Source organism: Scyliorhinus canicula, chromosome 10, assembly GCF_902713615.1.
Source record: "Scyliorhinus canicula chromosome 10, sScyCan1.1, whole genome shotgun sequence".
NCBI lineage: Eukaryota > Metazoa > Chordata > Chondrichthyes > Carcharhiniformes > Scyliorhinidae > Scyliorhinus > Scyliorhinus canicula.
Window position 1 is genome coordinate 132,064,561 of NC_052155.1, and position 26,461 is coordinate 132,091,021.

At 42.6% G+C, this 26,461-nt stretch overlaps 1 protein-coding gene across 1 annotated transcript in view; it reads right to left on the bottom strand.

Annotated features, from left to right (window-relative positions):
• Nucleotides 1–26,461, bottom strand: part of csmd3b (CUB and Sushi multiple domains 3b) — a 2,394,280-nt gene that overhangs the window by 184,821 nt on the left and 2,182,998 nt on the right. Inside the window, exons 49-50 of the mRNA XM_038809755.1 lie at nucleotides 8,366–8,511; nucleotides 3,707–3,787 (exon numbers count right to left, since the gene is read on the bottom strand). Coding sequence (XP_038665683.1) covers nucleotides 3,707–3,787; nucleotides 8,366–8,511 — 227 coding nt within the window. The remainder of the gene's footprint in view (nucleotides 1–3,706; nucleotides 3,788–8,365; nucleotides 8,512–26,461) is intronic.

The following is a 26,461-nucleotide window of genomic DNA, read 5'->3' on the forward strand; positions in this document are numbered from 1 at the left end:
CTTTTCTACTTTAACCTGCATGCAATAAAGGCAACATTCCATTTGCCTTCCTCATTACTGCTGGACCTGTTATGTTGACTTTTTGTGATTAATGTACAAGCACACACAGATCCCTCTACACTGAAACATTCTGTCTCTCTCCAGTTGAGGAATATTGGGCTGGATTCTCCGATTTTGAGGCTATGTCTTCACGCCGGCGTGGGATCGGTGGTATTTTACAACAGATAAAATGGAGTAAAACAGCTACCGATCCTCCGTTTGGCTGTGGGATAGCATCAAGGCAGCGTAGAGCGCCCGGCTCTAGCTGCCGATTCGGCCCGGAGAATAGCCGGGTCCGTGGCTACCCATGAGCACAGCGGCGGCCTGCAGCGGCCACCCCGTGTAACATGTCGCCGGCCGCTCGTGCACCAGGCCTGCAAAATAGTGCCCCCCTTTCAGCTGGCTTGCCCCCCCCCCCCCCCGACTGTGGTGGCACTGGACTAAGGCCGCAGCCGCCACGCCGCGTTCCTGACAGTTGAGACCATGAGAGACCCACGCCGCCGGGAATTCGGCTGGTCGGGGCGGAGCATCAGGGGGGTGGGGCTCAGGCAATGTCCTGAGGTCGTCGGTGCAGTGCGCGGCATACTCTCCAAGTACGCCGCTTTGGAGGGGGCGGAACATCGTAAAAGCGGTGCCGTCCCCTTTTCGGTCGTGAACGGGGATTCTCCGGTTGATCGCGAACGTGAGTTTGGCATCGCCGACAGTAGAATCCCGCCCACTCTGTTTTTCTATTCTTCCTACCAAAGTGAACAACCTAACATTTTCCCACATTATACACCATCTGCCAAACTTTTGTCCACTCACTTAGCTTATCTCTTTTCAGACTTTTGTGTCCTCCTCACACTTGTTCTCTGATCTATCTTCATATCGTCAGCAAATTTGTCTACAATGCAGGAAGTCTCTTTTTAAGTCATTAATATAAATTGTCCACAGCTTCAAAGTCTCAACAAATGACTTCACTGTCTCTTGAAGAAAAAATGAATTCACTGAAGAGAACTGATTTAAAAACTGAATCTCAGTGCTGTAGAATGCAGAAGAGCACTTTGCTCAAGAGAACAATTCTGGTAATGTTAATAGTCACTTACCTTTGGTAAACAAAATCCTATCATTAACCACTGTGTTAAAAATATACATAACTTATCATACATACACTGTCACATTTTTCATGTGATGTTGAGAACAGTTTTGAACCTAGCTGTCACGAGGTACCTGACTCCAGCCTGGGCTTCCCCCATGGCTCACGGCTCCTCAGAGGTGAAGTGGACCATATCTACTCCTAAAATGACACTAACCCCCTGAAAATAGTGGGGGTTAACTGACCAACACCACAATGGGGTAGACAAAGGTGACATTGTTGTGTGCGGGCTCACTATCCGCATTGTAATCCCCCACCCGTAAAACCTCACATGGGATCAGCACTCTTGATATTATGCACCACGTCACATTTTAAAATCCTGCCCAACGCAGTTCTGACACGGACTGATAATCCGTCTCATGATATTTTCGCAAACAGAAAGAGGTGGCCCATTTCTCAACACTTTCAGTGGGCATAAAATTTGCATATAAACTAGAAAGATTAACAATAGTCTGGCCCGAATTGCAAATTACCAGCTTGATTAATTTGCTCTCCTTGATCTTGCTACATTGATAAATACATTTAAAAATTTTCACTGTACATTAGTCTCTAAAATTTTATTTTAAAATGCCATCTCCAATATCACACAAGAAAAGGTTTTCCCTGAAATGAATTCCAAACAAAATTCAAATGCAGTGATTGAAAAAAATACATACTCTCCAACTGACACTATACACCTCTGGCAACTGACATCAATCAGTGTCGTGACTTGGCAGAAAATAGGATTCGCAGAAGCTACTTTAAAAATAGCATTTTATGATGCAAACATTTTAGCATTATTTTTTAAAATAGCTTTTGTTTACATTAAAGTCAGTTCTGACTCTTTGAATACCCGGTGTCAACAAAATCAATAGGCCACAGAACATCTGTCAATTGTTTCAAGGTTGACAAAAGTCACAGAAAAATAATCACTTCAATTCATGTTAGTAACATCTCTTTTAGATATTTTCGTTAGGTAGATAGTTTGTTGACATTATTGTAAAATATAAAATGACAGTGTAAATAATTTGGTTAGTGAAATTGTCCTTATATATTTTTATTGTTCTTTATTTTCAGTTTGACGATTTTTATAGGTTCCAGCTAAATGGATAGTAGGTCAGAGTTGTTCATTCTCAATTACAAGTTGTCCACTAAAATTCCTCATACTCTTTTTTAGCTTGTCAATGAGAAATGAAGCTATCTGTGGAATAGTAGTGAATAAAAGTTAACTATTTAATTTGAACTTCACTCATCTGCTATTATAGTAAAGGCCTTCATCTTTTTGGCCTATGAAATAAATTACCATGAAGATATGAAACGTGGAACAAATGGGCAGGAGAAGACCAGCTGGTCTATTAAGCCTGCCCTACATTATGATGGCTGCAGCATCAAACTGAAACACTTCCTTCCCTAACCATCACCCTACTCCCCACAGACACCTCTTTCTGAGCAAATTAAAAAAACTGAGAAAAAAATACAAGGCAACAAAAAATGCATTGAAAATGCCTCTCCCACATCCTCAACACTATTGAATCCAGTCCATGAGGTCATTCCCTAGAACCACTGAATCCATAGAACCATGGTATCCCTAAAATGCAGAAGGGGTCATTCGACCCATCAAGTCTTCACCAACCCTCTGAAAGAGCACCCTACCTGGGCCCACTCCAGCACCCTATCCCCGTAACCCACCTAACCTGCACATCCCTGGACACCGAGGGGCAATTTTACCATGGCCAATTCACCTCACCCGCACACTGGACTGTGGGAAGAAACCGGAGCAGCCGGAGGAATTCCACACAGACCAGAGGGAGAAAGTGCAAACTCCACACAGACAGTTATCCAAGACTGGAATTGAACCAATTGAACTAGTGCTGTGAAGCAGCAGTGCCACGTCGGACCATGTGCTACTGATGAAGACAATTACCTTCTGCATGATGCAGTATCTATCTCAGTTAAGGACTGGCCCAGCTCCTTCTTGAAGGCTCACAAAGTGCATTATCTCTATTTCAGAGACTCTTTATTCGCTGGTTAAAAAAAAAAAATCTCCCGAATTTCCCTAGAACTCACTACCAACAGCACTGTGGGAATACCTTCATCATACGAACTACACCAGTTTAAGAATTATTTAGGGATGGTCAGCAAATGGTGGCCTTGCCAGTGACGTGCCACATCATGCAAACGTATTTAAAAATAAAAGAACTGTTTAAAATATAGCCTGTTCCTATTCTTATATAGTTCAAAATCTTGTTCACTGGTTCCTCCCCAATCCATTACACTAGAATAATCTATCAAAAAGCATGCTTTAAGCCCATTTATCATTTTATCGGTCTATCAGGCCACTGTTAATAGCTCTGGAGCAGAATGGAATTTCATAAGGACATCCCAGTGTTCGTAGACTATAATGCTTGGAAATTATTACATGGAACCACTCCAAATTCACTCTCATTTTGTCATCCTTGAAATGGATTTAAATTAAAATCAGAGAAAAGTTACAGAATAGGGACAAAATACAAAGACACGGATCTAGAGGATATCAAGTTGTCAAAAACTTACCTATCTCAAACTCCTCATCCTCTGTCAAATTCTGCCCAGTCAGCATTGCTGGCGGAGGTTGACAGATCCGTAATTGATAGGCTGTAAAATTAAAAGTTCATTATTCATAGAGGCAGCTTATAAAATATTTAAAAATGACTTACTCAAATAGATCCGATGTTATATTAAACAGTGTTTTGAGCAAAGGTTTGTGTTCAATAAAAGTACCCTAAATAAGACACGGTCACTTGAATTAGCATTTAGCAACATGCATTTGAGCATAGGAACAGGAGTAGGTCATTTAGCCCCTCGAGCATATCCCACCATTTAATGAGAATCATGGCTGATCTGTGGCCTAATTCCATATAGCTGCCTTTGGCCTATATCCCTTGTAGAAGTCAACTATTTCTTAATACACCTGACAGGTAAAAGATAGCTATTTAGGATAAATATTAAGCCCAGTTTTACCCATTTTAAATTAAGGATTTCAACACTCTCATAACCTCAGTTCATCTCAAAACATACAGTTTACAAAACAGCTTTAACACAGCATAATTCACTCTACTATGTTCCATTATTCTAGCAAGACAGTACATCATAAAAACAACAGAAATACAAAAGAACCTGATACATGCAAAAGCAGTAGAAATTAAAACAAACACTTTAACTGAACTAATTAATACATTTTTCAAGACAGTGTCCAAGGACAGGGCAGGCTCCATAGCAACAGCATAGCAACGACACAGTAACATGAAGGCTCTATTGTTATAACAGCTAAGTCAGCAAAAGACCAGTTCAAGCTGGTCGCGATAACAGCCCAATATCGCATTCCTTAACACACACAAGTATGTAGACACAAAACAATTAAAACTAATGTGGCACATTCAAGACTGACAGCTAACCATCAAATCAAACTCATTTGATTCTAACCCAAACCAATTAGGATGACTTTGAGGTGTAGATAGATGGCTAAAGACTGATATGATTTTTTATAACCATGAGGGTCCGTACAGCCATCTTTATTCATGAATCATCTATACTTTGATCTAAACTATTCGCTGTCTCTATACTTTCACTTTTCCACTCTAACTCTTGAAGTAAATGCAAGCTGTTTGCCATAAACAAGAAACCATTTCTGTATTATTAAAAGTTAAGTTGTGTACAAGTTGCTTCTCTTTAAGTCCTTTCTGCTAGCCGGACTTATTAGAGACTAAGATTTAAGTGACTCTCAATTGTAATCAAATAGAGGCAATAAACGATTCTTATTTGCACCCGAGAAGTTTAACTCAAATTTCCACTGGGTTTTAGTGTTCGCAAGTACCACTAAATCTGCATGGTTGATCTCTTTCATCCCTTAATGTCTTTGCTTAACAAAAGTCTGTCTATCTCAGGCTTAAAATTAACAACTGTTCTAGCTTCAACTGCTGTTTGTGGGAGAGAGTTCCAAACTTCTACCACCCTTTAAGTGCTTCCCAACATCTCTCCTGTATGGTTTAGCCTTAATTTTTAGACTATGCCTCCTAGTTTTAGTATCTCCAACCTGTGGAAATAGTTTATCTTCATCTACCTGTTTTTCCCTGTTATTATCATGAATACTTTGATCAGATCACCCATTAACCTCCAAATTCTAGTGAAAACAGGCCTAATTTGTGTAATCTCTCCTTGTAACGTAACCCCTCTAGTCCAGATATCATTTTTGTAAACCTACGTTGCACTCCCTCCAAGGCCAAAATATCGTTCCGAAGGTGTGGTGTCCAGAACTGCTCCCATTCCCACTACTCTAGGAAGGGTCAAACCAGAACTGCTCACAGTACTCCAAGTGGGGTCCTCCAAGTATTCCAACTTTTTACTTTTAGTCGGTGCCTGGAACTCTCTGTCAGAGGAGGTGGTGGAAGCAGGTACGATAGTGATGTTTAAGGGGCGTCTTGACAAATACATGAATAGGATGGGAATAGAGGGATATAGACCGCTGAAGTGCAGAAGGTTTTAGGCTAGACGGGGCAGTATGTATGGCACAGCCTTGGAGGACCGAAGGGCCTGTTCCTGTGCTGTACTTTTCTTTGTTCGTTGGGGCCGAACCAGAACTGCTCCCAGTGCTCCAGGTGGGGTCTAACCAGGATTAGAGCAGTCCTTACTTATAAATGCATTTTACAGAGATTAATTTTTTAATTAACATTTTCTGGACGAGATGGCTGAATTTAGATTCTTAATCTGTAATATATCATATGGGCTGTAAGTATATCTATACAAAACATACAAACAGACAATTAAGCAAGTTATAAAATACCTTGTCACCTTGTTAAGTTATAAGTAGCCAGGTGTGGATGCAGTTTTACACTTTACATAACACTTTGAAGGCTGATAAGTCGTCATGTTCCGGAACTTTAAGGTATCTCTGACCACTGACAGGTAATTCTACAAACTCATTCTCACCAAAGGTAATTTTTTGATTCAGGAAGTATCCCCCGTTGCACCATCTCCAGCCACTTTATAACCAGATGCGGGAAATAAATTACAAAGCATGATTGTTTTTGCAATAAGGCTGGGAGAGTATATTTTATGCGAAATGCGACAAGGCAGTCATTGTAAATGTAAAACGTGTACAATTTAATAGCCAATCGTGAGGAGGGAACATTTTCAGTTAATGTTTAATTCAGAAAAAGTCTTCAGTTCTCTGTCCAAAGGTAGGACCTTGGTAATCATTTGCTGATCCATGGCTAATGCCAGATTTTATTTCTATAGGTAGGGTGAAGAGGCAAGTTCCACAGTGGGAACATGGATCGAATCCCAGGCTGTTGGTGTTAATCTGGTCCATACACTAGCCAACTGAGCCCAACACAAGCTGGAAGAACAAAACTCCAATTAGGCACGTTATAGCCTTCTGGACTCAACGTTGAGTTCAACAACTTTAGACTGTGAACATTCCCCTCCATTTTGACTCTCCCCTTTTGTTTTCTGTTATTTGGTTCCCCTGGCTTGCAGCAACACACCTCCTCCCCTCCCTCAAATGGCAACTGTCCCTTTTTTCCAGTTTTGCTTCTACTGAGCACTGACCTTTTGTTCTCCCATTAAAATATTCTGCTATCTTATTTTTGCCACTATTAACACTCTTTAGTTCCTAACGGCATCAATAACAGATCCTTTGTCTTGTGTCCACAACATCTTTGCCAATCGGTCCTTAGCTCTGACCTGACTTTGTATTCAGTACTGCCCCCACCTGAACAGAGAACATACAGTGCTGAAGGAGGCCATTTGGTCCATCGAGTCTGCACCGACCCACTTAAGCCCTCACTTCCACCCTATCCCCGTAAACCAATAACCCCTCCTAACCTTTTTGGGTCACTAAGGGCAATTTATCATGGCCAATCAAACTAACCTGCACATCTTTGGACTGTGGAAGGAAACCGGAGCACCCGGAGGAAACCCACGTAGACACGGGGAGAACATGCAGACTCCACACAGACAGTGACCCAGCAGGGAATCGAACCTGCGACCCTGGCGCTGTGAAGCCACAGTGCTAATCACTTGTGCTACTGTGCTGACCTCCAAGTACGCAATTCATTATATGTGTATCCCTCTTTAGGTCTGTAGAAGTGTCATAGAATCATAGAATTTACAGTGCGGAAGGAGGCCATTCGGACTATTGAGTCTGCACCGGCCCTTGGAAGCCCACACCTCCACCCTATCCCCACATGGGTCATATGGACTTGAAAAGCTATTACTGTTTCTCTCTTCACAGATGCTGCCAGACCTGAAGAGGTGATCCAGCATTTTCAGTTTTTATTTCCGAATTTAGTACTTGGCTTGAGACTGCCTTTGGGGACTCGCACAAGATAAAAGACATCCTTATCTGGAGGAGGTGGAAGTGTTGGGGTGAGTCCACTGTAGGAGAACCCCACTGTTTGTTTATGGAGCCAGGAGGAGCACTTGCCCATGACGGGATTACCACTCCTGCTCTCCGTAGTCTGTACGCAAACCAAAAAACATTGATTGCTGTGCCTCTTCTGAATTTCCTGGCAGTTTTACATGTTAGGAAAGCCAACAATATTCCACCCTTTAGGCTTCTAGCTAAAATAGCAGATCAGAACCCAGTTATATTGTTGAAGCCTGACTTACATATAAGTGGACCCAACATGTTTAGGATGGATATCTTCCCATCTGTAAATTTAAATTGTAGTTGGCCAGATGAGAGTAGGAAATGAGTAGGTAACTTTCAACCACAGAAAATAGGAACAGGAGTGGACCATTCAACCCTTTGAGTCTGCTCTGCCATTCATTATCATGGATTATCATCCAACTCAGTAATCTGTTCCTACTTTCCCCCCATATCCATTTTCCCTTTAGCCCCAAGAGCTACATCCAATGCTTTCTTGAAAACATAAAATGTTTTGGCTTCAACTTCTTCCTGTAGTAGAGAATTCCACAGGCTCATTACTCTCTGGGTAAATCCCCGCTTCATCTTAAATGCCTCAACTCCTCTTTCCCTCCACATGTGGGAATCTAAAAAGCCAAAGCATTAGTTTAATTTAGTAAATTGAATAGAATTAAATATCCTTCTGTGGCATTGCGGGTGGAAAACATGCAAACATTAGATTATGATAATTTAAAACAAAATTAGATTTTATTCAATTATTTAATCCATTTATACTGAAGACATATGAGTACAGAGCAAGAACAAACCATGGTAACTGAGGATGAAGGTACCGCCTGTTGTGAAATCACTGTGGAATTTGATTAAGATCTGGTTTGATGTACTGTAGACCGACTCCAGTGCTGTATTTCCACTAAATTGTCCAATCTGAGGAGCAGTCTGCTCAGGCCCATCCCTAAATAAGACAGTGCTATTGTTAGAATCCAGTCAGGCGATTAAGGACAACTGTGGGAAAATAATAGCACAGTTTAACTGCATGGAGTGCTTTTCTACTTTGTACATTTGACAATTAATGCATTTTGCAAGACAATGCGGTCAATTTCTAACCCTCACCACCTCAGTGAATATTTTCAATCAAAAATGTTACTTACTGCTTTGATATTTCTAATATTAATTGTCAGGGTATTGCATGCAGATGAAGCACCTATTGACAAATTTCCTCATAACTTTAAGAAAATTAGGTTCCAATGATGTCTAGAAGACACTGACGCAGTTTAAACATGGCCTGAACAGGGAAACCATTGCATCCTTCCCTTAATTAAAGCCGGTTTGTAACTTGGTCTGAAGATAGCCAAGACCGTCAAATAAGTCTGTAATTTTCCATTATGTGGGAATGTTGTTTATATAGACCCTGCAATTTGTGACCTTCCCTGCACCTGACACCATCAAATCCAACAATCAATCACTCTCTTGTGAGACCCTTCTGAGTGGCACCTAGATAGAAGCCGATGAGCAGCCAAGGGCCACCTGACCTTCACTATCAGCAGCTGCTCTGTGCTTCTCTTTTCCTGTCGTCCCCCCCCCTCCCCCCAACCCAACTCCCACCCACCCACCCTGCCTTCCATGTGGGAAATGGACATGTGCATTTAAATGAGGCCTGCCAATTTAAATTGCCACAGCATCCTGTTGTCTTTGCTGGTTGAAAAATCATCTTCACTAGGGCATAGCCTGTCAGAAACCCAGTCTAAGTTAAAGTAAACCTCATGTCTCATTGTTTAAGTTATGGCTGAAATTCTCCAGCCGGTCCTGCAAATAGTGAGGTCCCGCCATCGGGAAAGTTGCAGACAATGGGAGAACCCGTTGACAGCAGCGTGACTGGAAGAATGGTGGGCCATCTTTGGCAGCTCAAAACACGTTGTTGGGGGATGGAAAATCCCACCCATGGACCGTATTCTAACCTTTTACATCACTCATGTGAGAGTAGTAACTTTTTACATATTTGTTAAACATATATGTTTATAAACTAGTAGCATTTATTATCTTGTGCAACAAATAGCAACATGTATTTGCACCTGTACCTTCTGACATGTGCAATTGCCAGAATTTCCCAACACACCATTGGATTTGGAAGGTAAAATAGCATGTCTTCTCATCCTGGAAGACTTGACAGTTCAGTTTTTTGCCCAGCTATTTATTTAACGCCCATCTCCATCTCCGTAGTATCGCCAACCTCTTACCGAGTCTCAACTTATCTTCTGCTGAACCCTGATCCTGCCTTTGTTATCTCCAGAATTATCTGTACCAAACATCTCCTGGGTGTTCACCCACAATCTATTATCCGTAAACTTGAGTCATCCAAATCTCTGCTACCAGTGTCTTTACTGACATCAAATATCATTCATGCACCACCCGTGTTCTGTGATCTATTTTGACTCCCAGTAAAGTCAATTTTAAAACATTTCAGATCCCAGCCTGGTTTTTCTTCTCCTTATCTCTGAAAGCACCTCCATCCCTACATCCCTCTGAGACATCTGTGCTCCTCTAAATCACTGATTTTAATTGCTCCATCAATGGCTACCGTAACATTCGGTTCCAAGACGCTAAAGCTCTAGAATTCCCTCTCTAAACCGCTCCGACTCACTGCCCTCCTATAAGACTCAACCTGAAACTTTCCTCTTTGACCAACAATATGCATGTGAAAACAGCAGAGCAATGTAGAAATCGCAGGAGAACCAACATTTTTGACCAAGCATTTGGTCATTTGCCCTAATTTTGTTTTATAATGATCATGTTGAAGCACCTCAGGAGGTTCTATTATTACATTAAAGGCATTATATAAATATACTTTGCTTTTGTTGTCGTAACAGTATTTGAAATGAACTGGAAATTGAATTCAAAACTTTAAGTTGGGGAAAATGTTTACAGAATTTACAGTGCAGAAGGAGGCCATTCGGCCCATCGAGTCTGCACCGGTTCCTTGAAAGAGCACCCTACCCAAGCCCACACCTCCACCCTATCCCAATAACCCAGTAACCCCACCCAATACTAAGGGCAATTTAGCATGGCCAATCCACCTAACCTGCACATCTTTGGACTGTGGGAGGAAACCGGAGCACCCGGAGGAAACACGGGGAGAACGTGCAGACTCCGCACAGACAGTGATCCAAGCCGGGAATCGAACCTGGGACCCTGGAGCTGTGAAGCCACAATGCTATCCACTTGTGCTATTTCTTTAGCTCCATTTAAAAGCAATAAAACATTGGATCAATTCTAGAGTCTTATAGAAAGGAACATAAAGTTCCAGCATCTCATTTCTCAAATCAAAAGAAAACATCATATAATCCTATCAACTAAGTGCAGATTCTCAATCATATTGTTCGCTCGTTATTATTGGTTACAAATGCAGTTCCACACTCGTATTCATCATTATCACTATTTCTTGTTCCTGATAATGTGCAGTGACTAATTGCTTCACCTTACCCAGAAAAGGCTTAATGTGTTCATTTATTTTGAATTAAACTCCTTTATTCAAAATTTAAAATGCATTCGCTAAAATCAGGTAGAAATTTCTCTTAACCAAATTAATGCATTCAGCACTTAATTCCTCACACATTTCAACCCACCTAGCATTTCATTACTTCCAACTTGGATCTATATTCCCCTTCTACGAAGCTCATTTCTTTTCCCTAATGTCATCTAGTATGTTCTTGACAACGGAACACCATTTGTCCAACATATTGCAATTACCCAAGCTTTGCTTCAGCACTCTTTTCAGACCCAGTTTTCATTAACCAATCCAATTAACCTTAAGTCAGTTCAAGAACTCTTTTATTGAGTTGCAGCAAGTCTTACATAAATATCAGCATGTTTTCTTCTAAGGAGGCACTACTATTTTCTTCAAACTTAAAACATGCAGGTCCATTTGACTGAGAGAATGAGCACATTTTACCAGTCTTTACGTGAACATTACTTAGATTTTGATCTTTCCCGTTAATTGTCAGTTCAATTATCTTAATCCTTATCAAACCATTTAGTTTCTTTACTTCTGCACTATATTCATCATTTTCTAACTTGTTTGATCCAATGTCAGTAAATTAACTAATTGGATCAATTTACTTTGGTTCTCCTGTGATTTCTACACTGCTCTGCTCTCTTCACATGCATATTGTTAACATGTTTTTTTTATTATTTTGTAGTAGCTTTTTCTTTCCATTTTGTCAATATTTACAGAAGCGCAACTTAAATCATACTTTGAGGAGATTTGCATGTCTTAAAGGACCAAGTGGTCCCCTGTTTAGAATAAGCACCAAGAACATTTTTTATTGATCACATCTGTCCTTTTAAGCAGAACCCACAACTAGATATTTAATCTTTCTTCCTTATCTGGATTCTATTTGCTTCTCAGCAAATTCGTAACTGATTTTCTTCTTCATCACATTCAATATTATTTTACTTGCGTGACTAATCAAGACACTTGCGGAATAATTATTTTACGGACTGCAGTGGTTCAAGCCACCTTCTCAAGGCCAATTAAGATGTGCAACAAATGCTGGCCTGACCAGAAATGCCAAAATCCCATGAAAGATTAAAAAATAACTGACATAACTTTCTTCAATAAGATTCTATTCACATTGATTTAGTCCAATCACTTAGTCTTTCTCCTTTTTTCTGGATCTTCATTCCCAACATCATCAGCATAAATCCAGAAGTTTTTTAAAAATTCTTTTGTTCTTTGCTGTAATGCTAGTGTCTATATATCTATATATTCATATACATATAGAGTCCTCCCTGTCCAGGGATATCCACCTCATGTATGAGCCCAGGCCCCGAATGTTGACAGACTGCTGGAGTGTTGGGGCCATAAGAAATCAGAGGAGGAGTAGAGCACAGGGCCCACTAAGCCTTCTCCGCCATACAGTACGATCATGCCTGATCTCAGGCATCACAGCCAAGCTGATTTCCATCAGAGGGTCTGTAGCTTCTAAATGTTTATAACTTTGAATCGGTGAGGGTAATATTAAGAATAATGAGATGTCCAGTTAGAGAGCTACAGTAGAGTAAAGCTTTAAACAGCATTGTCTTTTTTTAAAGAGACAAAGGGTTTATTTTTGCTGTGCCTGTGTGTTTGTGAACCTTTGCCGATCTCAGTGTCAGAGTGAGATTTGAATTAGATAAGTTGCCAGGTTAATACAGCGAAGGCTGGGAGCAGGGTGTCACAGCGGCACACTGTTTAGGGGAGCCATGTTCGAAAAGACTACTGGCTCATGCAGTGCTCCAGGGAGAACTATTTAATGACCACACAGTGACCCTAGAGAATGTGTTATACCTTACCATGTGATTAAAGCAGTAGTGAAATACTGAGATAATGTCTGGTGTATATCATGGTAAGTTACATGGTGAAGCAGTGAGAATCAGACCCCTGACACATAATGTTGTTTGGTTAATTGGGGAAGGATGAGTCAGTGGGAGGACACAATTTCAGAATCAGTTACAAAAATTTCTCCAATTTATGACTGATTTTTATCAAAAATCCATTTATCTCTTATGAAAAATCGTTAAATGAAAGAATAAAGAAAGAGGTGGCAACGTAGATCTCCCCAATGATAATGCTATCTGGGCAGTTGCCATTGGGAATACACTATCCAGGACAAGTGCAGCACCAGCTGCTGCATTGATAAAGGGACGAGTTATTCAAGGTCCATCGCTGTCAACCCAGCAGCCTCCAGAATAATTCTGGCCTGTGACTGGGTGGAATGTGCTCGTGAGCAACTGCCTGGAAGCTGTTACTGCTCATAGTGGGAACACCATGGGGTATTGTGCACTGTTAATGTTTGGGGGCTAATTTAGCTCAGTTGGCTGGACAGCATGTTTGTGATGCAGAGCAAAGCCAAAATCGAAGGTTCAATTATCATACCATAAGACCATAAGACATAGGAGTGGAAGTAAGGCCATTCGGCCCATCGAGTCCACTCCACCATTCAATCATGGTTGATTTCAACTCCATTTACCCGCTCTCTCCCCATAGCCCTTAATTCCTCGAGAAATCAAGAATTTATCAATTTCTGTCTTAAAGACACTCAATGTCCCGGCCTCCACCACCCTCTGTGGCAATGAATTCCACAGACCTACCACTCTCTGGCTGAAGAAATTTCTCCTCATCTCTGTTCTAAAGTGACTCCCTTTTATTCTAAGGCTGTGCCCCCGCGTCCTAGTCTCCCCTGCTAATGGAAACAACTTCCCTACGTCCATCCTATCCAAGCCATTCATTATCTTGTACGTTTCTATTAGATCTCCCCTCAACCTCCTAAACTCCAATGAATATAATCCCACGATCCTCAGACGTTCATCGTATGTTAGGCCTACCATTCCTGGGATCATCCGTGTGAATCTCCGCTGGACCCGCTCCAGTGCCAGTATGTCCTTCCTGAGGTATGGGGCCCAAAATTGCTCACAGTATTCTAAATGGGGCCTAACTAGTGCTTTATAAAGCCTCAGAAGTACATCCCTGCTTTTATATTCCAAGCCTCTTGAGATAAATGACAACATTACATTTGCTTTTTTAATTACGGACTCAACCTGCAAGTTTACCTTTAGAGAATCCTGGACTAGGACTCCCAAGTCCCTTTGCACTTTAGCATTATGAATTTTGTCACCGTTTAGAAAATAGTCCATGCCTCTATTCTTTTTTCCAAAGTGCAAGACCTCGCACTTGCCCACGTTGAATTTCATCAGCCACTTCTTGGACCATTCTCCTAAACTGTCTAAATCTTTCTGCAGCCTCCCCACCTCCTCAATACTACCTGCCCCTCCACCTATCTTTGTATCATCGGCAAACTTGGCCAGAATGCCCCCAGTCCCGTCATCTAGATCGTTAATATATAAAGAGAACAGCTGTGGCCCCAACACTGAACCCTGCGGGACACCACTTGTCACCGGTTGCCATTCCGAAAAAGAACCTTTTATCCCAACTCTCTGCCTTCTGTCTGACAGCCAATTGTCAATCCATGTTAGTACCTTGCCTCGAATACCATGGGCCCTTATTTTACTCAGCAGTCTCCCTTGAGGCACCTTGTCAAAGGCCTTTTGGAAGTCAAGATAGATAACATCCATTGGCTCTCCTTGGTCTAACCTATTTGTTATCTCTTCAAAGAACTCTAACAGGTTTGTCAGGCATGACCTCCCCTTACTAAATCCATGCTGACTTGTCCTAATCCGACCCTGCACTTCCAAGAATTTAGAAATCTCATCCTTAACGATGGATTCTAGAATTTTGCCAACAACCGAGGTTAGGCTAATTGGCCTATAATTTTCCATCTTTTCTCTTGTTCCCTTCTTGAACAGGGGGGTTACAACAGCGATTTTCCAATCCTCTGGGACTTTCCCTGATTCCAGTGACTTTTGAAAGATCATAACTAACGCCTCCACTATTTCTTCAGCTATCTCCTTTAGAACTCTAGGATGTAGCCCATCTGGGCCCGGAGATTTATCAATTTTCAGACCTTTTAGTTTCTCTAGCACCTTCTCCTTTGTGATGGCAACCATATTCAACTCTGCCCCCTGACTTTCCTGAATTGTTGGGATATTACTCATGTCTTCTACTGTGAAGACTGACGCAAAGTACTTATTAAGTTCCTCAGCTATTTCCTTGTCTCCCATCACTAGATTACCAGCGTCATTTTGGAGCGGCCCAATGTCTACTTTTGCCTCCCGTTTGTTTTTAATGTATTTAAAGAAACTTTTACTATCATTCCTAATGTTACTGGCTAGCCTACCTTCATATTTGATCCTCTCCTTCCTTATTTCTCTCTTTGTTATCCTCTGTTTGTTTTTGTAGCCTTCCCAATCTTCTGACTTCCCACTACTCTTTGCCACATTATAGGCTCTCTCTTTTGCCTTGATGCATTCCCTGACTTCCTTTGTCAGCCATGGCTGCCTAATCCTCCCTCTGATAACCTTTCTTTTCTTTGGGATGAACCTCTGCACTGTGTCCTCAATTACTCCCAGAAACTCCTGCCATTGCTGTTCTACTGTCTTTCCCACTAGGCTCTGCTTCCAGTCGATTTTCGTCAGTTCCTCCCTCATGCGCCTGTAATTACCTTTATTTAACTGTAAAACCTTTACATCTGATTCTACCTTCTTTCTTTCAAATTGCAGACTGAATTCTACCATATTATGACCACTGCTTCCTAAGTGTTCCCTTACTTTAAGGTCTTTTATCAATTCTGGCTCATTACATAACACTAAGTCCAGAATAGCCTGTTCCCTCGTGGGCTCCATCACAAGCTGTTCCAAAAAGCCATCCTGTAAACATTCAATGAATTCCCTTTCTTTGGGTCCACTGGCAACATTATTTACCCAGTCCACCTGCATATTGAAGTCCCCCATGATCACTGTGACCTTGCCTTTCTGACATGCCCTTTCTATTTCGTGGTGCATTTTGTGCCCCTGGTCCTGACCACTGTCAGGAGGCCTGTACATAACTCCCATTATGGTTTTTTTGCCTTTGTGGTTCCTCAACTCTACCCACACAGACTCCACATCTGACCCTATGTCGTTTAGTGCTATTGATTTAATTTCATTTCTAATTAACAAGGCAACCCCGCCCCCTCTACCCACCTCTCTGTCTTTTCGATAGGTTGTAAATCCCTGGATGTTTAACTGCCAGTCCTGAACCCCCTGCAACCACGTCTCTGTGATGCCTACCACATCATACCTGCCAGTCACAATCTGGGCCACAAGCTCATCTACCTTGTTCCGTACACTGCGGGCATTTAAATATAGCACCTTTAATTCCCTATTGATGAGGTTATTTCTGAAGCAACCTTGCCCCTCGCCTGAGGTGTTGGGATCCTCTCCCTCAAAGACGAAGCAGCCTATGGTCATCTGGGACTATAGTTACTTTACTTACTTTACTTAGTAAATGGCATTCCATTCTTTTCAGGCTTTTGAGCTTTAGGAAGGGTTGGAAAGATATCTATTGGTTATTTGCTTCTAAATCATAGTTAACTAGTCAAATTGACTCCAGTTATAATGTACAATGAATTTTCTTTATTTTTTTCAGTATTATCCTTATTTCGATTGCATTGAGCTCATTCCTAATAAGATCTTGTCATTAAAGAAAACTTAGCTTCAATTAGAGATGATGGTCATAAACATCAAATCAGTTTGCTATCAACTAATATCAAAATGTGGGACTGTGGTGAGTGATGGCTGAACAAGTTTTAGCTCTCATTAATTCAAACATAACAAAAAAAATCACAAAATCTAATTTTAATTGCTAACAGTAGTCTGAAGACTTCAACCATTTCATCATCTTTGACAGGATTGGCTCATATTGATAATTTTGTCCTCCTGAGATAGGAATGTGAAAGGGTGCAGTTTTGGAGTTCAGCCAGAATAATTCCGGCCATTGGGATTCTCTTTTTCCACTGGCAGTGCACCCCTACCCATGGGTTTCCTGGCAGCGTTGGGTGGCTTCAACGGGAAATCCCATTGACAAGTGATGGGAAGAAAAAATCCCGCTGTCAGTGAACAGCACTACCAAGAAACACACGGCTGAGGGGCCGGTGAATCCTGCTTATTATATCAGAATTAGTTTGAAAACTCTAGTTATTCACAAAGTGCTGAAGGGGTTTAAATTCTTTTGTATCAATCTATGTCACGCACGCTGCTTGGCTGAAGTTGTTAGCTGTCGGAAAACCCTCCAAGGACACAACTTGTTGATGAGGGGGCCCAGGAAAAGAAAGCCTCAGCTGCTTATTCTTGTTGAGGAGCGGGTTAAGAGACATTCCGATTAGATGTCTCATTGATGTTAAGCATCAAATAATTGATACTGATATGTAAAGGAGTTGCAGGTGGCACTTGTTTGGTGTGGTGTGGTGTGGGTTTTGTATGGAGTGTGTTCAAGGAAAATAAAGGTGTCTTTGGAAAGGAGCAGAACTCTTGACTGAACACTCAACAGCAGCCTGAAGCTAACAGTTCTCAAGGCTGACAATAACAATGTGGGATTGTTCACCAATATGCTCTGGTGCCAAGTTGTCCAGAGTGGACAGAAAAGGAGGCATAATCACAAAAAAAATGTTTATTACTTAAACATTCTTACCTTGGGTAAAGGTAATATAAGTTAGGGGAGTTGGTCAGAAGAGGTAAGTGATTTGCACAGGCCTGATAACAAGATAATGATGATAAATATTAGGACAGAATATGCGTGTCATTGTATTGATTGGAAATTAAAATTAAGTAGATGTGCCTATGTTATGATTACAGTAAGAAGTCTTACAACACCAGGTTAAAGTCCAACAGGTTTGTTTCAAACACGAGCTTTCGGAGCACAGCTCCTTCCAGGAAGGAGCAGCGCTCCGAAAGCTCGTGTTTGAAACAAACCTGTTGGACTTTAACCTGGTGTTATAAGACTTCTTACTGTGCTCACCCCAGTCCAACGCCGGCATCTCCACATTGTTATGATTAGTTAATTGTTTCATATACTATGCATGATATAAACCTAATCGATAGCCGTGACTGAATACAGATAGCAACTGATTGGTATTTGCTAATAGTGTGGAATTGAATATGGAGTATAACCATCTGTGTAATCTTTGAATCAGGGCTCTCTGACATGCCTGGTTAGAACGTCAGCAGCCTGTCATGTAGTTCGTAATGAAGACCTCATTTGTAAATCCAAACAATCTCATTTTGGTTTCTCGTGAGTGGGAGAGTGACGTACACTATAGCCGAAGAGCTGGACTTTTCTCCACAACGGTCTGGATGGCCCAACCCAAACCAATAAATGACCTGATGATTGTAGAATAATTAGGCCAAGTGGATAAGAGCCCAGTCCTGATCCCCAGGCAGGGACCTCCACCATAAAATACAGTCCATAATTTCCCTATCATTGTGTGTATTCCATATTGTAGTTAACATACAGAGCACTGATGCTCCTTGTTCTTCTACAATCTGTGCTAAAATATTTACGAACCACACATTTTACTTCCAGATGCTTATTCAATGAAGCCTTTGACATCTCTAAAGTGAACTTCATTGGAAGGCAGTCGTGAGAGGAACTATTAGGGCTAAAAAAGGTAATGGAGCGTCTTGGCATGATGTACTCAGGCAAGTCATATGGGTCAGGTGGCTACCCAATGAAATTTTATCAGCAGTTTGCAATGGAGATGGCTCCCCATTATTTAGTGACATGGTGGAGAAGAGGAGCTGCCAGCAATGCTGACATAGGTGCTATTTCACTGATCCTGAAAAAGGGGAAGGATCTATTGGAGTGCGGGTCCTATAAGCCCATCTCATAGAATTTACAGTGCAGAAGGAGGCCATTCGGCCCATCGAGTCTGCACCGGCTCTTGGAAAGAGTACCCTACCCAAGGTCAACACCTCCACCCTATCCCCATAACCCAGTAAACTTGCTCAACACTAAGGGCAATTTATCATGGCCAATCCACCTAACCTGCACATCTTTGGACTGTGGGAAGAAACCGGAGCATCCGGAGGAAACCCAAGCACACACTGGGAGGATGTGCAGACTCCACACAGACAGTGACCCAAGCCGGAATCGAACCTGGACCTGTGAAGCAATTGTGCTATCCACAATGCTACCATGCTGCTGAATACTGACGTGAATGTCCTGACAATGGTTTGGCAAGAAGGTTGGAGGGGTGTGTGTGAGAGGTGGTCTCGAAGGACCGAATGGGCTTTGTGCAGGGGAGGCAGCTTTTTGGTGGATTGAAAGGGGGGGCCAGGGAGCACCGGGTGTATTTGTATGCCGATGACCTGTTGCTGTTCATGACGAACCCGTTAGAAATCATGGGCAGAATTCTACGCTTACTGGAGAGGTTTGGAGCCTTTCGAGCTCTAAATTGAATCTTGGGGAAAAGCAACGTGATCCTGGTGAATGCTTCAGGGTGGGGGTGAAATGGAGACCCTGCCATTTAAGGTGGTGAGGGATGCAGGTAATGCGTGAGTGGGCCACGATGCATCGGTAAAAGTTGACTGAGTAGGTGGATGAGGTTAAGGAGGACTTTAACCGGTGGGAGACTCGCCGGTAGGGTACAGGTGGTAAAGATGAACGTACTACCAAGGTTCCTGTTCATGGTTCAATCCCTCCCGATTTTCCTCCACAAGGCCTTTTCTCGGAAGGTAGATGTGTTCATCTTGTGTGGGCAGGGAGAATGTCGATCGTTAATAGCACTCTGTTGCAAAGGTAAAGGATGGGAGGGGGGCTGGGGCTCCCAAGCTTGTTGCATTATTATTGGGCAGCGAATGTGTAAAAGGTGAGAGGACTGGGTCAGATTAGAGGAGTCTTGTGAGGGGACAAGCCTGAGTGCTCTGGTGACGGTCCTGCAACGATTCACCCCGAAGAAGTATACAAGTAGTCTGTTGCTGGAGTCTTCAATTAAAATTAGGAACCACCTGTGGAGGCATTTGATACTGGGGCACATGTCGGTGATGACTCTGCTGTGTGGGAATCATAGGTTTGTGCTGGGGAGGGATGGTAAGACGTACAGGAGATGGCGGAAGGAAGGACTACTGCTGGTCAGGGAAATGTTTGTGGAGGGCATGGTTGCTGGGCTCAAAGCTGTGGGACAAGTTTGAGCTACCATGGGGGAGTGAGTTCAAAGACTGGTAGGTTTGGATCATTGCACACAAAGATCTGCCATCATTCCCTCGAGTACCAGAATATACGCTTTTAGACAAAATGTTGCTCCCGGATGATGGGAGAGTGGTGGGGATGGTAGGATTGGTGACATATATGGGTGGTTGGGGTGGCACAGTACAAGCTTAGTGAAAAGATTCAAGCGGACATAGAATTTAATGTGGGAGGAGGTGTTGGGGAGGGTGATAGGATGGGCACTTTGGTGCAGAGTAATGTGCTGAGTGAACTTAACCTCCTCCTCTGCAAGGATCAGTCTTACAATGTAATGTGGTGCACAGGGTTCACAGCACACGGGCCCAGGTGAGTGGGTTTTTCCCGGAGCTAGTGGATGGGTGTGAGTGGGGACAGCCGAACCATACCCATATGTTTTGGGGTTGTGAGGAGTTGGAGAACTTTTGGGAGGCGGTATTTAGGAGCCTAATGAGGTTTGTAGGGTCTGAGACGAATCTGTACCCTGTGATGGCAGTCTTTGGTGTGTCGCGAGTGCCGAAGCACATGAGAGGGAAGGAGACTGGTGTTGTGGCCTTCGCTTCTCTGATTGCCCAACGATGAATGCTTTTGAGTTGTAGGTTAGTCAGAAGTGTGGATATTCACTGATGATTGCACAGTGTTCAGTACCATTCAGAATTCCTCAGATTCTGTAGCAGTCCATGTGCAAATGCAGCAAGACCGGAACAATATCCAGGCTTGGGGTTGACAAGTTCAAAGTAATATTCGTGCCAGGCAATGAACATCTGCAACAAGAGGAAATCTAACCATTGCCCCTTTACGTTAAATGGCATTATCTTCTTTGAATCATCCACCATCAAATCCAGGGAGTTCCTATTGATCAAAAAAAGAAGTGTACCAGCCACATAAATACTGGGGCTACAAGAGGTGGTCAGAAGCTGGGAATCTTGTTGCAAGTAACTCACCTCCCGACTCCCCAAAGCCTGCCCACGTCTACATGGCTAAAGTCAGTAAAGATGGACTACTGTGCTATTTGGTTCCTCATTAACAGTACACCCCTGTATGCTTCACCTGATGCCGGTGTTATGTCATTACCTTGTGTTGACCTAGTATGTATTTTCTTTTCTTTTCATATACTTGATGATCTATTGAGCTGCTCGCAGAAAAATACTTTTCACTGTACCTCGGTACACGTGCAGCCCTTCACATTATTTCGAACATACATTCTCCTTAACTGTATTCATAATTAAACAGATAAAATTAATTAGACTTGGAAGAACTGGATAATTGCAAACAATTGCACACACTTGGCAGTGAGTGCAGAAACAGCAATGCAAATGATACCGACCAAACACTTTTTTTTTCCAAACTGGCATTCAGGCACAATCTAACAAAGACAGGACAGTAACGCTAATTACCACATCAGCATCTCATTTAATCTTGTTCACAGGCAACAAAAAAACCTTACTCTGCTTTCTCAGAATGTATTTAATGATTTCCCCCAAAGGCTCAACAAATTTTTCTTGGATGCGCTTGCGCCATACAGATCAGGAAGATCCAAAGTTTGATCGCTGGTTGTGACTGCTAGCTAATCTCAGTTGGGATGGCACAAGACAGCCGCTACAATGGCTCTGAAATTGGAGAGTGAAGATTAGCTAGAGCTGCCTTAACGTTGTACAGTATCCCTTACTAGAACTTGTACTTATTTACACCAGTTCAGAACTGGATTCAATTGGCTGTTTGCTCCATTAAATCAACAGCTTTTTGTTTCTCACTGTTTCGGTCCAAACAGGAATAATTGCTATTTGAAGAAACAGCAGAGGCTGTTGGGAAAATATGAATTTGAAAATATTTAAGTTTCATGTCCCGAATATAACGGTGTACCTGCCCACCAAATCTTCTCAACCAGAACCACCCACCACAAATCCCTTCCTGGTGGGGGTATTTTGGATAGAATTTGAAGTACCTCCTCCCCTTTGACATAGCAGACTCTGAGACTGCATTGGACCTTCTCTGGTCTGCATGCATGAGGTGTTAGAAATTTCCTGCTTTAGCCCTGAGTCCTCTTTCAGCCCAGGGTGCTTAAGTAAGGAGCAGATGGAAGTAACAACAGAATTTAGATTCATCCCACAGTAGTAAAGACCTGCGTTAGGTCAACGACACAAGAAAAGAAATCCCAAACGGTATACACTTGATTGATTTTCTCATTAGGCAAAGGACAGCTGCCAGTAGTCACATGACCACAGAATTGGCCCTTTGTTCCTGAAACAACCAACAGCAGTTACAAGAATAAAATAATTCCTCTCAGCCTGTGGAATCCCACAACTCATTGTTACATAATCACAAAATCAGGAGTCTCACAGATTGAAATGCAGAGATGGTAACAGACCTATTTCATATCTTGAACTGCTCAGGTCCATTTCAAAAGGGGCCATTGAGGGAAAAAAAAAGGGCTATTATTTCATAAGCTTACCCTTCTAACAAAGTGAGAGGGTATTCCTGGATAATAGCTTCCTGACACAAGAATCTCAATATGGATAATATTGGGCGGCATGGTAGAACAGTGGTTAGTACTGTTGCTTCACAGCGCCAGAGTCCCAGGTTCGATTTCTGGCTTGGATCACTGTCTGTGCGGAGTCTGCATGTTCTCCCTGTGTCTGAGTAGGTTTCCTCTGGGTGCTCTGGCTTCCTCCCACAAATCCCGAAAGGCGTGCGTTTTGGGTGAATTGGACATTCTGAATTCTCTGTGTACCCGAACAGGCGCCAGAATGTAGTGAGCAGGGCCTTTTCACAGTAACATCATTGCAGTGTTAATGTAACTCTACTTGTGACATTAAAGATTATTTTAAAAATTTAATTTGAAGAGCAGCCAGAAGCCAAGTGGGGAAAGATTCTGTGTATCCAACGGCCCCTTTAACCAGAGACTAAAGTCTGCTGAAACGTTCACAAGGATGGGAAAACTTTCAGCTTTACTTCCTGTGAGGTAATCCATCAGAGCAGATTCCCACTTTTCAGAACAAATTACACACATCGGTGGTTAGGAGAAGTGGTCCTAGACGAGTGATTCGATGCACCAGATTATCTCACAGGCTGAGAAGCTGAAAATGACCCCATCCTGGTCAAACATTGAAGCGAGGTTAGATTTATATTTAATGCATGCACTAACACATAAAATAACAGAAGTTATCATGTGATTATCTCTACTGCTATAATATACCCTCAAATTAAACCTTATTTATACCGGACAGTGATAGAACATAGAACATTACAGCGCAATACAGGCCCTTCGGCCCTCGATGTTGCGCCGACCTGTGAAACCCCTCTTAAAGCCCATCTACACTATTCCCTTATCATCCATATGCCTATCCAATGACCATTTGAATGCGTTTGGTGTTGGCGAGTCCACTATTGTTGCAGGCAGGGCATTCCACACCCTTACTACTCTCTGAGTAAAGAACCTACCTCTGACATCTGTCCTATATCTATCTCCCCTCCATTTAAAGCTATGTCCCCTCGTGCTGGACAGCACCATCCGAGGAAAAAAGCTCTCAATGTCCACCCTATCTAATCCTCTGATCATCCTGTATGCCTCAATTAAGTCACCTCTTAACCTTCTTCTCTCTAACGAAAACAGCCTCGAGTCCTTCAGCCTTTCCTCATAAGATCTTCCCTCCATACCAGGCAACATACTTGTGAATCTCCTCTGTACCCTTTCCAATGCTTCCACATCCTTCCTATAATGCGGCGACCAGAACTGCATGCAATACTCCAAATGTGGTCGCACCAGAGTTTTGTACAACTGCAACATGACCTCAGGGCTCCGAAACTCGATTCCTCTACCAATAAAAGCTAACACACCATACGCCTTCTTAACAACCCTCTCAACCTGGGTGGCAACTTTCAGGGATCTCTCTGCTCATCCACACTACCAAGAATCTTACCATTAGCCCAGTACTCTGTCTTCCTGTTATTCCTTCCAAAATGAATCACCTCACACTTTTCTTCATTGAACTCAATTTGCCACCTGTCAGCCCAGCTCTGCAGCTTATCTATGTCCCTCTGTAACTTGTAACATCCTTCTGCAGTGTCCACAACTCCACCGACCTTAGTGTCATCTGCAAATTTACTCACCCATCCTTCTACGCCCTCCTCCACGTCATTTATAAAAATGACAAACAGCAGCGGCCCCAAAACAGATCCTTGTGGTACACCACTAGTAATTGGACACCAGTCTGAACATTTCCCATCAACCACCACCCTTTGTCTTCTTCCAGCTAGCCAATTTCTGATCCAAACTGCTAAATCACCCTGAATCCCATGCCTCTGTATTCCCTGCAATAGCCTACCGTGGTTATCAATGCTTTACTGAAATCCATATACATCACATCAACTGTTTTACCCTCATCCACCTGTTTGGTCACCTTCTCAAAGAACTCAATAAGGTTTGTGAGGCACGACCTACCCTTCACAAAACCATGTTGACTATCTCTAATCAAATTATTCCTTTCCAGATGATTATACCTCCTATCTCTTATAAACCTTTCCAAGACTTTGCCCACAACAGAAGTAAGGCTCAGTGGTCTATAGTTACCGGTGTTATCTCTACTCCCCTTCTTGAACAAGGGGACAACAGTTTCTATCCTCCAGTCTTCTGGCACTATTCCTGAAGACAAAGATGACTTAAAGATCAAAGCCAAAGGCTCAGCAATCTCCTCCCGAGCTTCACAGAGAATCCGAGGATAAATCCCATCCGGCCCAGGTTGACTTAAGTATTTTAACACTTTCCAGAATTGCCAACACCTCCTCCTTATGTACCTCAAGCCCTTCTAGTCTGGTAGCCTGTATCTCAGTATTTTCCTCGACAACATTGTCTTTTTCCTGTGTGAATATGGACGGCAAATATTCATTTAGCAGTTCTCCTATCTATATTGGACTCCATGCACAACTTCCAAGGGGCAGCATGGTAGCATGGTGGTTAGCAGTCCAAAGATGTGCGGGTTAGGTGGATTGGCTATGCTAAATTGCCCTTAGTGTCCTAAAAAATAAGGTTAATGGTTAATGGGGGGGGGGGGGGGGGGGGGGTTGTTGGGTTACTGGTATAGGGTGGATACGTTGACTTGAGTGGGGTGATCATTGCTCGGCACATCTAGGGCCGAAGGGCCTGTTCTGTGCTGTACTGTTCTATGTTCCCACTACTGTCCTTGACTGGCCCTACTCTTACTCTAGTCATGTCCCTAGTGATGTATTAAGGTAATCCTCCAATCCCAATTGATCAGCGTTATCCTAGCCCATTCCAATTTATTTTGAATCTGCTGAGTTCAGACATTGACGTAATCCAATGGATAAAGTGGCCGCTATCTTCCGATCTCCACACAGTCGAAGACCAGACATATAGTGAAAGATGCACTACTGCATGACGCAAAGACTCCTTGGGTAATCCCCAGGAACTTTGTACTGCTGAGGGACAACACCCCTCCCCCCAGGACCCTCTGAAAGCATCTCTAACTGTGTGGTAGATTCAGAGGCTTCAGATGTTTCTGACTTACCGACCTGGATAGTAGCCTAAGAAATGTTAGAAAAGAAAAAAACATGACCAACTCCTGAGTAACTATACAACTGAACCTTCTGATTACCCAAAACCCCAGACCTGACCACACCATTGGACTTCATGGCCAACCCCGACTCCCACTCCCCCTCCCCGACCCAACACTGCTAGATCTAGACATAACCCGACTCCCCTCAACCTAGGTGACTATATCTGTAGGATCAGTAAGTTTGCAGATGACATAAAGATTGGTCGGGTGGTTAACAGTGAGGTTGAGTGTCATGGGTTACAGGAAGATATGGACGGGATGGTCAAATGGTGGGATAAGTGGCAGATGGAATTTAACCCTGAAAAGTGTGAGGTAATACACTTTGGAAGGAGTCATTTGACAAGGAAGTATACTATGAAAGGTCTTTCACTGGGAAGTTCTGAAGAACAAAGGGACCTTAGCGTGTTTGTCCACAGATTTCTGAAGGCATAATGCGCAGTTTGATAGGGTGGCGAAAAAGGCATGTGAGACACTCGCTTTTTTCAATTGGGCCATATATTACAAAAGCAGTGAGGTCCTGATGGAGCTGTACAGAACTTTGGGTACTGTGTGCAATTCTAGTCACCACATTATAGGAAGGATGTAAGTGCACTGGAGGGGATGCAGAGAAGATTCAGTAGAATGCTGCCTGGGATGGAATATGTAAGTTATAAAGAGAGGTTGGATATGCTTGGGTTATTTTCTCTTGAGCAGAGAAGACT